Source organism: Nycticebus coucang, chromosome 24 (assembly GCF_027406575.1).
Source record: "Nycticebus coucang isolate mNycCou1 chromosome 24, mNycCou1.pri, whole genome shotgun sequence".
Classification (NCBI taxonomy): Eukaryota; Metazoa; Chordata; class Mammalia; order Primates; family Lorisidae; genus Nycticebus; species Nycticebus coucang.
The window spans coordinates 14080654-14094904 of record NC_069803.1 but is presented as its reverse complement, the minus strand read 5'-3'; the positions used below and the strand labels follow the sequence as shown (position 1 = coordinate 14094904).

The following is a 14251-nucleotide window of genomic DNA, read 5'->3' as shown; positions in this document are numbered from 1 at the left end:
AGATACTTTGCTAAGAAGAATATGTTCCAGCTCCATCCATGTAAACATGAAAGAGGTAAAGTTTCCATCATTCTTTAAGGCTACATAATATTCCATGGTATACATGTACCACAATTTGCTAATCCATTCGTGGATTGATGGGCACTTGGGCTTCTTCGTTAACTTAGCAATTATGAATTGGGCTGCAATAAACATTCTGGTACAGATGTCTCTGTTATAGTGATTTTTGGTCTTCTGGGTATAAACCTAGTAAAGGAATTATAGGATTGAATGACAGGTCTATTTTTAGATCTCTAAGTATTCTCCAAACATCCTTTCAGAAGGAACGTATTAGTGTGCATTCCCACCAGCAGTGTGGAAGTGTTCCCTTTTCTCCAGACCCATGCTAACATCTCTGGTTTTGGGATTCTGTTATGTGGGCTACTCTTACTGGGGTTAGGTGATATCTCAAAGTAGTTTTGATTTGCGTTTCTCTGATGATTAAGGATGATGAGCTTTTTTTCATGTGTCTGTAGATCTTGCGTTGGTCTTCTTTAGAGAAGGTTCTCTTCAAGTCCTTTGTCCACCCTGAGATGGGATCACTTGTTCTTTTCTTGCTAATACATTTGAGTTCTCTGTGGATTCTGGCTATTAAACCTTTATCGGAGGTATAACCTGCAAATATTTTCTCCCATCCTGAGGGCTGTCTGCTTGCTTTACTTACTATGTTCTTGGCTGTGCAGAAGCTTTTTAGTTTGATCAGGTCCCAGTAATGTATTTTTGATACTGCTTCAATTGCCTGGGGCGTCCTCCTCATAAAATATTCATCCAGGCCGATTCCTCCAAGAGTTTTCCCTGCACTTTCTTCAAGTATTTTTGTAGTTTCATGTCTTAAGTTTAAATCTTTTATCCAGTGAGAGTCTATCTTAGTTAATGGTGAAAGGTATGGGTCCAGTTTCAGTCTATTGCAGATGGCCAGCCAGTTCACCCAGCACCATTTGTTAAATAGGGAATCTTTTCCCCACTGAATGTTTTTAATTGGCTTGTCAAAGATCAAATAACGGTAAGTAGCTGGATTCATCTCTTGGTTCTCTATTCTGTTCCAGACATCTACTTCTTTGTTTTTGTGCCAATACCATGCTGTTTTGATCACTATCATTTATAGTACAGTCTCAGCGTGATTCCTCCTGCTGTATTTCTGTTGCTGAGTATTGTTTTGGCTATTCGAGATTTTTTCTGATTCCATATAAAGTAAAGTCTTATTTTTTCAAGATCTTTAAAATATGACAATGGAGCTTTAATAGGAATTGCATTAAAATTATATATTGCTTTGAGTAGTATAGACATTTTAACAATGTTGATTCTTCCCAGCCATGAGCATGGTATGTTTTTCCATCTGTTTACATCTTCAGCTATTTCTTTTCTTAAAGTTTCATAGTTCTCTTTGTAGAGATCTTTCACGTTCTTTGTTAGGTGTACTCCCAAATATTTCATTTTCTTTGCCACTACTGTGAAAGGAATAGAGTCCTTGACTGTTTTTTCGGCTTGGCTATTGTTGGTATATATAAAGGCTACAGATTTATGGGTGTTGATTTTGTAGCCTGACACATTGCTGTATTCCTTGATCACTTCTAAGTTTTGTTGTAGAATCCCTAGTGTTTTCCAGATATACGATCATGTCATCTGCGAAGAGTGAAAGTTTGATCTCTTCTGACCGTATGTGGAAAAGGATGGCCTTTTCTTCCCTAATTGCAATGGCTAAAACTTTCATTACAGGGTTAAAGAGCAATGGAGACAATGGGCAACCTTGCCTGATTCCTCATCTAAGTGGAAATGATTTCAATTTAACTCCATTCAGTACAATACTGGCTGTGGGTTTGCTGTAGATGGCCTCTATTAATTTAAGAAATGTCCCTTCTATACCAATTTTTTTAAGTGTTCTGATTGTGAAGGGATGCTGGATGTTATCAAAAGCTTTTTCTCCATCAATTGAGAGAATCATATGGTCTTTACTTTTTAGTTTGTTTATGTGCTGAATTACATTTATAGATTTACGTATATTGAGCCAGCCTTGAGACCCTGAGATAAATCCCACTTGGTCATGATGTATAATTTTTTTGATGTGTTTTTTGATTTTTTTGATTCTGTTTGTTAGGATCTTATGGAGTATTTTAGCATCAATATTTATTAGTGATATTGGTCAGTAATTTTCTTTTCTTGTTGGGTCTTTCCCTGGTTTGGGGATCAAGGTGATGTTTGCTTTGTAGAACGTGTTGGGTAATATTCCTTCTTTCTCTATATTTTGGAAGAGGTTTAGTAATATAAGTACTAGTTCTTTAAATGTTTGGTAGAATTCTGACGTAAAGCCATCTGGTTCTGGGCTTTTCTTTTTAGAGAGATTGTGTATAGTTGATGCTATTTCAGAACTTGATATAGGCCTGTTCAACATTTCCACTTCGTTCTGGCTAAGTCTTGGTAGGTGACGTACTTCCAGGTATTGGTCGATTTCTTTCAGATTTTCATATTTCTGAGAGTAGAGTGTCTTGTAATATTTGTTAAGGATTTTTTGAATTTCTGAGGGGTCTGTTATTTCATTGTTACCATTTCTGATTGATGAAATTAGATATTTTACTTTTTTTTTCCTGGTTAGGTTGGCCAAAGGTTTATCTATTTTATTGATCTTTTCAAAAAACTGACTTTTGGATTTATTGATCTGTTGTATAGTTCTTTTGTTTTCAATTTCATTTAATTCTGCTCTGCTTTAATTTATTTCTCTTCTTCTGCTGAGTTTGGGGTTGGAATGTTCTTTCTTCTCCAGTTGCTTGAGATGTCCCATTAAGTTATTAACTTCCTCTCTTTCCGTTTTCTTGAGGAAGGCTTGCAGTGCTATAAATTTCCCTCTTAGGACGGCCTTTGCAGTATCCCAGAGGTTCTGATAATTCGTGTGTTCATTGTTGTTTTGTTCCAAAAATTTGGTGATTTCCTTTTTAATCTCGTCTATAACCCATCTATCCTTCAGTTGTTTAGCTTCCATGTTTTTGTATGGTTATGCAGATTACTGTTGTTATTGAGTTCAACTTTTATTCCACGATGGTCTGAGAAGATGCAAGGAATAATTTCTATTTTTTTAAATTTGTGGCCTAGGATTTGGTCGATTTGGAGTATGTTCCGTGGGCTGATGAGAAGAATGTGTATTCAGTTTTGTTGGGATGAAATGTTCTGTAGATGTCTGTTAAGACCAGATGTTGAGTGGTTTAAGTTTTTTCTTTGCTTAGCTTCTTTTTGGAGGATCGATCCAGCACTGCTACAGGGGTGTTAAAATCTCCAACTACTATGGAAGTGGAGGAAATCAAGTTGCTCATGTCTGTTAGAATTTCTCTTATAAATTGAGGTGCATTCTGGTTGGGTGCATAAATATTAATAATTGAAATCTCATATTGAGTATTACCTTTAACAAATATGAAGTGTCCATCCTTATCCTTCCTTATTTTGGTTTGTTCAAAGCCTATTGCGTCTGCGAATAGGATTGCAACGCCTACTTTTTTCTGCTTTCCATTTGCCTGGATATAGATGACCATCCCTTCACCTTGAGTCTATATTTGTCTTTTAATGTAAGATGTGATTCTTGTATGCTGCGTATATCTGGCTTGAGTTTTTGTATTCAGTCAGCCAACCTGTGCCTCTTTAGAGGACAGTTTAAACCATTCACATTAATTGAGAATATTGATAAGCCTTTCGAAAGTGCGGTGGACAGTTTTAATCCTTTTGCAACTGTGGAAGTTGGAATTTGATCAAAATTTTGTGGGTGGGTTTACTTTTGTGATAGAAGAGTAGGCTGGTCTTTATGAAGGATAAGTCTGAGAATATCCCAGAGAGCTGGTTTTAGTTATGGCAAATTTCTTCAACATGTGAATGTCATTAAAGTATTTAATTTCTCTGTCGTAAGTGAAACTCAGTTTAACTGGGTACAGCATCTTGGGTGAAAGTTATTTTGTTTTAGGAGATTAAAAGTCGATGACCATCCTCTTCTAGTTTGAAAGGTTTCAGCAGAGAGATCTTCAGTTATTCTAATATTCTTGCCCTTGTAGGTGATGGTTTTCTTTCATCTGGCTGCTTTCAGAATTTTCTCCTTCATACTAACTTTAGTGAAATTGATTATGATGTGTCTGGGGGATGTCTTATTTGGGTTGAGTCGTGCTGGAGTTCTGAAACTGTCTGCTATCTGAATTTCAGAATCTCTTGGCATGTCTGGAAAGTTCTCCTTCATAATCTCATGGAGAAGAGACTGTGCCTTGTGAATCCACTTTGTCACTTTTGGGGATCCCTATAAGACGAATATTGGTTTTCTTCGAATTATGCCAGAGCTCTCTGAGAGAGCGATCTGTTTTTGCCCTCCATTTCTCTTCCTCTTTGAGAGTTTGGGAGCATTCGAAAGCTTTGTCTTCAATGTCAGAAATCCTTTCTTCTGCTTGCTCCATTCTGTTACTGAGGAATTCTACTGTGTTTCTTAGGTCTTTGAGGGCTGCAACTTCTTGTCTCAATGTGTCAAAATCTTTGGTCATTTGGTCTTTGAATTCGTTGAATTCTTTAGATAACTTTTGGATTACTGCTTGGAATTCTAATTTGATCTTATTTGCTATCCAGATTCTGAATTTGATTTTTGACATCTCAGCTATTTGTTTATGCATGGGATCTTGTGCTGTGTCTGCCTCATTGATCCTTGGGGGAGTTGATCTACTCTGATTATTCATATTGCCAGAGTTTTTCCGTTGATTTCGCCTCATCATTGTTTTTTACCGTTGCTTCTGGCCGTCCTCAGAGTTGGGGAAGTGTCTCTCCAAGATTAGACCCCAGAGGGATCACTCTGTTTTTGCTGGTTCTTTGTAGAGAGTGACTCTGTGTAGGTCCTCTGGGGGTGCCTCAGCCAGGGAGTTCTGGTTATGGGAGCAGCTCTGGAGTGTGACAAACAGGGCGGGGATGGGAGGTGGTGTACACAGTTCTGGGAGTGCCTGGCGCCCAGTGACTTTAGCACAGAGAGCCCAAGGCTCCAGCAGTCTCTGGCCAGGAGAAGGGCTCCGGAGGGTACGTGGCTACTAGAGTCTCTGGCCAGTTGAGTGGGCTGGTGTGGGGGCAGGAAGGATATAGGAAGGAGGAAGACGGGGTTGTGCAGCTCCTGTAGTTCTTGGTCAGGGCGTGCAGAGGCCTGGCAGGCGCAGGTCGCCACGCAGCTCTTTCTGAGGTCAGGGCGGCGCTGATCACAGTCGGGCCGCAGCTCTTCCAGATGTCCCAGTGGGTGCTGATCACAGTTGCGGCGCAGCTCTTCCAGTATACAGTTTTATAATTGTTGCCTTATACAGTTTTCTAATGATCAAAAAGTGAGGGCTTCCCTCCCGAGGCTGGATGAAGAAGGGCGTCTACTTCCACCTCTCTACATCCCTCCCGAGGCTAGATGAAGGGCGTCTGCTTCCACCTCTCTACATCCCTCCCGAGGCTAGATGAAGGGCATCTGCTTCCACCTCTCTACATCCCTCCTGAGTCTGGAGGAAGAAGGGCATCTGCTTCCACCTCTCTACATCCCTCCCGAGGCTAGATGAAGGGCGTCTGCTTGCACCTCTCCTGCTTCCCTCCCGAGGCTGGATGAAGAAGGGCGTCTGCTTCCACCTCTCTACATCCCTCCCAAGGCTGGATGAAGGGCGTCTGCTTGCACCTCTCCTGCTTCTCTCCCAAGGCTGGATGAAGAAGGGCGTCTACTTCCACCTCTCTACATCCCTCCCGAGGCTAGATGAAGGGCGTCTGCTTCCACCTCTCTACATCCCTCCCGAGGCTGGATGCAGAAGGGCGTCTCCTTCCACCTCTCTACATCCCTCCCGAGGCTAGATGAAGGGCGTCTGCTTCCACCTCTCCTGCTTCCCTCCCAAGGCTGGATGAAGAAGGGCGTCTGCTTCCACCTCTCTACATCCCTCCTGAGGCTGGATGAAGAAGGGCGTCTGCTTCCACCTCTCCTGCTTCCCTCCCAAGGCTGGATGAAGAAGGGCATCTCCTTCCACCTCTCTACATCCCTCCCGAGGCTGGATGCAGAAGGGCGTCTGCTTCCACCTCTCTACATCCCTCCCGAGGCTAGATGAAGGGCGTCTGCTTCCACCTCTCCTGCTTCCCTCCCAAGGCTGGATGAAGAAGGGCGTCTCCTTCCACCTCTCTACATCCCTCCCGAGGCTAGATGAAGGGCGTCTACTTCCACCTCTCTACATCCCTCCCAAGGCTGGATGAAGAAGGGCGTCTGCTTCCACCTCTCCTGCTTCCCTCCCAAGGCTGGATGAAGAAGGGCGTCTGCTTCCACCTCTCTACATCCCTCCCGAGGCTGGATGCAGAAGGGCGTCTGCTTCCACCTCTCTACATCCCTCCCGAGGCTAGATGAAGGGCGTCTGCTTCCACCTCTCCTGCTTCCCTCCCAAGGCTGGATGAAGAAGGGCGTCTGCTTCCACCTCTCTACATCCCTCCCGAGGCTGGATGCAGAAGGGCGTCTGCTTCCACCTCTCTACATCCCTCCCGAGGCTGGATGCAGAAGGGCGTCTGCTTCCACCTCTCTACATCCCTCCCGAGGCTAGATGAAGGGCGTCTGCTTCCACCTCTCTACATCCCTCCCGAGGCTAGATGAAGGGCGTCTGCTTCCACCTCTCTACATCCCTCCCGAGGCTAGATGAAGGGCGTCTGCTTCCACCTCTCTACATCCCTCCCGAGGCTAGATGAAGGGCGTCTGCTTCCACCTCTCTACATCCCTCCCGAGGCTAGATGAAGGGCGTCTGCTTCCACCTCTCTACATCCCTCCCGAGGCTAGATGAAGGGCGTCTGCTTCCACCTCTCTACATCCCTCCCGAGGCTAGATGAAGGGCGTCTCCTTCCACCTCTCCTGCTTCCCTCCCGAGGCTGGATGAAGAAGGGCGTCTGCTTCCACCTCTCTACATCCCTCCCGAGGCTGGATGAAGAAGGGCGTCTGCTTCCACCTCTCTACATCCCTCCCGAGGTTAGATGAAGGGCGTCTCCTTCCACCTCTCCTGCTTCTCTCCCAAGGCTGGATGCAGAAGGGCGTCTCCTTCCACCTCTCCTGCTTCTCTCCCAAGGCTGGATGAAGAAGGGCGTGTGCTTCCACCTGTCTACATCCCTCCCAAGGCTGGATGAAGAAGGGCGTCTCCTTCCACCTCTCTACATCCCTCCCAAGGCTGGATGCAGAAGGGCGTCTCCTTCCACCTCTCCTGCTTCTCTCCCAAGGCTGGATGCAGAAGGGCGTCTGCTTCCACCTCTCTACATCCCTCCCAAGGCTGGATGAAGAAGGGCGTCTGCTTCCACCTCTCTACATCCCTCCCAAGGCTGGATGAAGAAGGGCGTCTCCTTCCACCTCTCCTGCTTCCCTCCCAAGGCTGGATGAAGAAGGGCGTCTCCTTCCACCTCTCCTGCTTCTCTCCCAAGGCTGGATGCAGAAGGGCGTCTCCTTCCACCTCTCCTGCTTCTCTCCCAAGGCTGGATGCAGAAGGGCGTCTCCTTCCACCTCTCCTGCTTCCCTCCCAAGGCTGGATGCAGAAGGGCGTCTCCTTCCACCTCTCCTGCTTCTCTCCCAAGGCTGGATGAAGAAGGGCGTCTGCTTCCACCTCTCTACATCCCTCCCAAGGCTGGATGAAGAAGGGCGTCTGCTTCCACCTCTCTACATCCCTCCCGAGGCTAGATGAAGGGCGTCTGCTTCCACCTCTCTACATCCCTCCCGAGGCTAGATGAAGGGCGTCTCCTTCCACCTCTCCTGCTTCCCTCCCGAGGCTGGATGAAGAAGGGCGTCTGCTTCCACCTCTCTACATCCCTCCCGAGGCTGGATGAAGAAGGGCGTCTGCTTCCACCTCTCTACATCCCTCCCGAGGTTAGATGAAGGGCGTCTCCTTCCACCTCTCCTGCTTCTCTCCCAAGGCTGGATGCAGAAGGGCGTCTCCTTCCACCTCTCCTGCTTCTCTCCCAAGGCTGGATGAAGAAGGGCGTGTGCTTCCACCTGTCTACATCCCTCCCAAGGCTGGATGAAGAAGGGCGTCTCCTTCCACCTCTCTACATCCCTCCCAAGGCTGGATGCAGAAGGGCGTCTCCTTCCACCTCTCCTGCTTCTCTCCCAAGGCTGGATGCAGAAGGGCGTCTGCTTCCACCTCTCTACATCCCTCCCAAGGCTGGATGAAGAAGGGCGTCTGCTTCCACCTCTCTACATCCCTCCCAAGGCTGGATGAAGAAGGGCGTCTCCTTCCACCTCTCCTGCTTCCCTCCCAAGGCTGGATGAAGAAGGGCGTCTCCTTCCACCTCTCCTGCTTCTCTCCCAAGGCTGGATGCAGAAGGGCGTCTCCTTCCACCTCTCCTGCTTCTCTCCCAAGGCTGGATGCAGAAGGGCGTCTCCTTCCACCTCTCCTGCTTCCCTCCCAAGGCTGGATGCAGAAGGGCGTCTCCTTCCACCTCTCCTGCTTCTCTCCCAAGGCTGGATGAAGAAGGGCGTCTCCTTCCACCTCTCCTGCTTCCCTCCCAAGGCTGGATGAAGAAGGGCGTCTCCTTCCACCTCTCCTGCTTCCCTCCCAAGGCTGGATGCAGAAGGGCGTCTCCTTCCACCTCTCCTGCTTCTCTCCCAAGGCTGGATGCAGAAGGGCGTCTCCTTCCACCTCTCCTGCTTCTCTCCCAAGGCTGGATGCAGAAGGGCGTCTCCTTCCACCTCTCCTGCTTCTCTCCCAAGGCTGGATGAAGAAGGGCGTCTGCTTCCACCTCTCTACATCCCTCCCGAGGCTAGATGAAGAAGGGCGTCTCCTTCCACCTCTCTACATCCCTCCCAAGGCTGGATGAAGAAGGGCGTCTCCTTCCACCTCTCCTGCTTCCCTCCCAAGGCTGGATGAAGAAGGGCGTCTCCTTCCACCTCTCCTGCTTCTCTCCCAAGGCTGGATGCAGAAGGGCGTCTCCTTCCACCTCTCCTGCTTCTCTCCCAAGGCTGGATGAAGAAGGGCGTCTCCTTCCACCTCTCCTGCTTCCCTCCCAAGGCTGGATGAAGAAGGGCGTCTCCTTCCACCTCTCCTGCTTCTCTCCCAAGGCTGGATGCAGAAGGGCGTCTCCTTCCACCTCTCCTGCTTCTCTCCCAAGGCTGGATGAAGAAGGGCGTCTCCTTCCACCTCTCCTGCTTCCCTCCCAAGGCTGGATGAAGAAGGGCGTCTCCTTCCACCTCTCCTGCTTCCCTCCCAAGGCTGGATGCAGAAGGGCGTCTCCTTCCACCTCTCCTGCTTCTCTCCCAAGGCTGGATGCAGAAGGGCGTCTCCTTCCACCTCTCCTGCTTCTCTCCCAAGGCTGGATGCAGAAGGGCGTCTCCTTCCACCTCTCCTGCTTCTCTCCCAAGGCTGGATGAAGAAGGGCGTCTGCTTCCACCTCTCTACATCCCTCCCGAGGCTGGATGAAGAAGGGCGTCTCCTTCCACCTCTCTACATCCCTCCCAAGGCTGGATGAAGAAGGGCGTCTGCTTCCACCTCTCTACATCCCTCCCAAGGCTGGATGAAGAAGGGCGTCTGCTTCCACCTCTCCTGCTTCCCTCCCGAGGCTGTATGAAGAAGGGCGTCTGCTTCCACCTCGCTACATCCCTCCCAAGGCTGGATGAAGAAGGGCGTCTGCTTCCACCTCTCTACATCCCTCCCAAGGCTGGATGAAGAAGGGCGTCTGCTTCCACCTCGCTACATCCCTCCCGAGGCTAGATGAAGGGCGTCTGCTTGCACCTCTCCTGCTTCCCTCCCGAGGCTGGATGAAGAAGGGCGTCTCCTTCCACCTCTCTACATCCCTCCCAAGGCTGGATGAAGAAGGGCGTCTCCTTCCACCTCTCCTGCTTCCCTCCCAAGGCTGGATGAAGAAGGGCGTCTGCTTCCACCTCTCCTGCTTCCCTCCCGAGGCTGTATGAAGAAGGGCGTCTGCTTCCACCTCGCTACATCCCTCCTGAGGCTGCATGAAGACTAAAGAAATTTTAGCATTTATTTTTTAACATATTATGCTATAAGAAATTTAATGTAGGGCAGCACCTGTGCCTCAAAGGAGTAGGGTCCCAGCCCCATATATCGGAGGTGGTGGGTTCAAAAATGGCCCCAGCCCAAACCAGGTCACGCTTTTCCTCCAGATGCTGCCAGTGGCCACAGTCGCCAAACCCTTCCCCCTCCCCCACCACGTCACCTTCTCCCTGTTTTTCATTCTTGATCTTCATTATCTTTAGTCATCTAAAAAAGCTAAGTAAGTATTCTTTGTATCTGTCTAAGAAATCCGTCAAGTAAAGTAATGCTTTATAGAAAAATATTATGCAAACTAAATAGTTTGGTTTAGAAAGGTAGGTCTGTAATCCCAGCACTTTAGGAAGTCAAGGCAGGAGGATCCCTTGAGCTCAGAAGTTCAAGACCAGCCTGAGCAACTGAGACTCAGTTTCTACTAAAATAGAAGAATTATCTTGGCATTGTGGTGGGCACCTGTAGTCCCACCTGCTCAGGAGGCTGAGGTAGGAAGATCACTTGAACCCTGGAGTCCGAGGTTGCTATGAGCTAGGCTGATGCTCCAGCAGTCTAGTCTGCATTAGAAAGTAACAGAGTGAGACTGTCCCAAAAAAGAAGAAAAGTAGGTCTTCAACTTGAGATGCCCAAAGAAATACATTCCCTTCAATAAATGATTTGTTAAATTATAAAATTTCAAAGGTTTTAGATGTCTGAGGATTCTATATATATCTTCAGCTAAAACTCTTAAGATCATTGTTTATTTTTTTTATTTTTAATTTTTTTAAGAGACAGACTTCACTTAGTCACCCTCGGTAGAGTGCTGTGACATCACAGCTCACAGCAACCTCCAGCTCTTGGGTTTAGGCGATTCTCTTGCCTCAGCCTCCCGAGTAGCTGGGACTGCAGGCGCCCGCCACAACACCCGGCTATTTTTGTTGTTGTCGCAGTTTGGCCAGGGCCAGGTTCAAACCCGCCATCCTTGGTATATGGGGCCAGCACCCTACTTACCAAGCCACAGGCACCGCCCAAGATCATTGTTTTAAAGCTCTGAAAATTTGAGTTATATATTTGCCTCATTTGCTAACTTTAGCTACTACTGTTAATTTTCAGTTTATTTTCAATTTAATAGTGGCTTATATTGTAGTTTAGAATACTAAAGAATATTTGCTAAACTGTTTCTTTTTCAGGTTCCTAGAAGCCAAACCAAATTGACAATAATGCTTGAAAAATTAGGCATGGATTATGATGGGCGGCCTCACAGTGGTCTTGATGATTCTAAGAACATTGCCCGAATAGCAGTTCGAATGCTTCAGGATGGATGTGAACTCCGAGTCAATGAAAAGATGCACGCAGGACAGCTAATGAGTGTGTCTTCTTCCTTGCCAGTAGAGGGCACTCTGCCCCCACAAATGCCACATTTTAGAAAGTAACAGAATTTTTGTCCAGATCATTCTACTTGCAGTTGCTACATAGAGGTAGCAGATGAATATTCATTGAATTAGTACTGTAGTGCAAACTTTAAGCACCTTAAACATTTAAGATCTTACTACAGTGATGGATCAGTAAAGGTATATTTGTATGTGAGCAGATTTTGTGGAAGGGCATATTGAATTGTCACCAGCACTTTTGATATGAGCTGTATGTGTTACACAGTAACAGTTCCTGCTTAGAACTGAATTTTATAATTTAAGGTGTCCAAGGTGTGTTCCGTTCAGTTTTAAAATGTAAAATCTTATTGGTTCCCCTTGAATTTCATATCTTATTGATGTTAAAGTATAGAATGTATTTCTACATTAACATCATGAGATCAAATAATTTCTTAAAAATGCAGAAAAGAGTGAAAGGTAGGCCTTATCTACCCTTTGTGTTTTAAAAATATCATTGTCCCTTTGATTTTTGGAGTTCATGTGTGAAGTTCAGCTATATATGGTGAATTTCATAAGATACTTGGCATAATGTATCTGCCTATGTTTCTTTTCGACTCATAATTGGAAGACTTTTGAGAGATTGTAGGGTCTGCTTAAAAATTGATTTACTGATGAGACTCATGAAAGGTCAGGAGGAAATATTATTTGAAAGAGTATCCTAAGGGCCTATAGCTCAGACTTTACAAAATATTAAATAAATCAGTGGGGTTTTTTGATTTGATTGTTTGGTTCCCCTCTCTTGTGTGACATATATCTGCCTTAATTCTTAAATCTGAGAGACCATGCTTTGAAATTATAAAATTAAGGGTCACCACCTAATTTTACATTTGTATTCAGTATTATAAATGAGGTTAATAAAGTCAAATAATACTTTCTACCATGGCTTACGTGTTTGTTATTCAAAAACTCCATTGGCCACCAGTGAAGTTAGTCAATAAACTCATTGCTTATCTGATTTCACATAGTGACCACTAAATGTTGGGTAGCATTGTGTTTTTGAGTAAAAATATGCTTTTTTGGAGTTGATAGGTGAAAATCTTTCCCTCTGTCGCTTTTTCTGCAACAATTTCATTGACATTGCTTCTTTACTTTTACCTTTTAATAATAATTGAGATGCTACTTTACTGATTTGTATGTTATAATCAATTAATTTTATAAAGGTTTTCCATGCCTGATACAATGGAGAAGAGTGGGAAGGTAGGCATTTCTCTTCGCATAAGAATTCTCTACATGGGCTATAGGTTTCCTGAGCCAGCAAATTTCTGCCTTTGAGCAGTGGTTGTATAATCAGCAAATAGATAAAATGTGGCTAACAGAAGGCACAAAGTTATGTGCTACCCTTAGACAAACCATGGATTACTAGGTGTTTTAGGCTTATATAGTAAACTCTTGGGGTGAGAGGGATATATATACCGAGATGTTTGTGAATCTCGGATAGCATTATACAATAAACTGTCAGGTATGAACTGAAAGTTTTAAGTTTTTTTTTTTTGAGACAAAGCCTCAAGCTGTCGCCTTGGGTATAGCGCTGTGACATCACAGCTCACAGCAACCTCAAACTCCTGGGCTCAAGCGATTCTCCTGCCTCTGCCTCCCAAGTAGCTGGGACTACAGGCGCCCACCACAATGCCCGGCTGTTTTTTGGTCGCACCCTCATTGTTGTTCGACGGGCCTGGGTTGGATTTGAACCCGCCAGCTCAGGTGTATGTGGCTGGCGCCTTAGCCGCTTGAGCCACAGGCACCAAACCTAAAGAATTTTTTATGGGCGGCGCCTGTGGCTCAGTGGGTAGGGCGCCGGTCCCATATGCCGGAGGTGGCGGGTTCAAACCCAGCCCCGGCCAAATAAAAAAAAAAAAAAAAAAAGAATTGTTTATAAACCCTTACTAATCAAGGGCAAAGGAGTAGAAAATAGCAAATCACTATTGAGGTGTTGATGGCGGGCGATCTACTAGGCACACTCCTTACATGACTTTTTCACATAGTCATCCGATTAAATTTATGCCCCAGCAAACTTTTTTTTTTTTCTTCGCAGTTTTTGGCTGGGGCTGGGTTTGAACCTGCCACCTCTGGTATATGGGGCCGGCAGAACCACAGGTGCTGCCCCCTAGCAAACTCTTAATTGCCTCTTACCTACTTCCAGAGTTGCTCATGAATGGCTGAAACTACATTAGAAATCTAAGGATGGCAAGGAAATACTGCATTGCCCTTCTCTTTTGTTTACTTTTTAAAAATTGATGTAGTTTCTTTGCTTATTTTTCTTTTTGCCAAGTACTGGTAAGCTCACTTTTTGGGGGGTGGGGGGAGGACAGCCTCAAGCTGTCGCCCTGGGAAGAGTGCTGTAGCATCACAGCTCACAGCAACCTCCAACTCCTGGACTCAAGCAATTCTCCTGCCCCTGCCTCCCAAGTAGCTCGGATTACAGGCGCCTGCCACAACACCCGGCTATTTTTTGGTTGCAGCCGTCATTGTTTGGCAGGCCTGCGCTGGATTTGAACCCACCAGCTCAGGTGTATGTGGCTGGCACCTTAGCTGCTTGAGCCACTGGCACTGAGTCAGCTCACATATGTCTTTATAAGACCATCAACATTATAAGCTCTCAGTACCTTTTTGGCCCAACCAAATATTTTACTGTCTTAATTCATTTTTAATCAATCTGTTGAGTGTCTGTATTCCTCTCCAATTTAATTTGGGATTTTGCTATAATAAACCAGGTCTGTTCTGATGAGATTATCTTAACCATCAGAAGTGCTGCTTTCTACTCTTTGATTTTCATTGTGTTGTCTTTAAAAGGTAAATATCACAGCCAATTCTTGCAGGAAAATGCGT

General features: G+C 45.8%; 1 protein-coding gene across 3 annotated transcripts in view; it reads left to right on the top strand.

Annotated features, from left to right (window-relative positions):
• The window catches only part of ERI1 (exoribonuclease 1), a 47470-nt gene extending 35090 nt beyond the window's left edge, over positions 1–12380 (top strand). For all 3 annotated transcript variants that reach the window (XM_053578752.1, XM_053578753.1, XM_053578754.1), the window contains one exon: positions 11186–12380. In XM_053578752.1, coding sequence (XP_053434727.1) covers positions 11186–11428 — 243 coding nt within the window. In that variant the 3' untranslated portion in view covers positions 11429–12380. The remainder of the gene's footprint in view (positions 1–11185) is intronic.
• The last annotated feature ends 1871 nt before the right edge of the window (positions 12381–14251 follow it).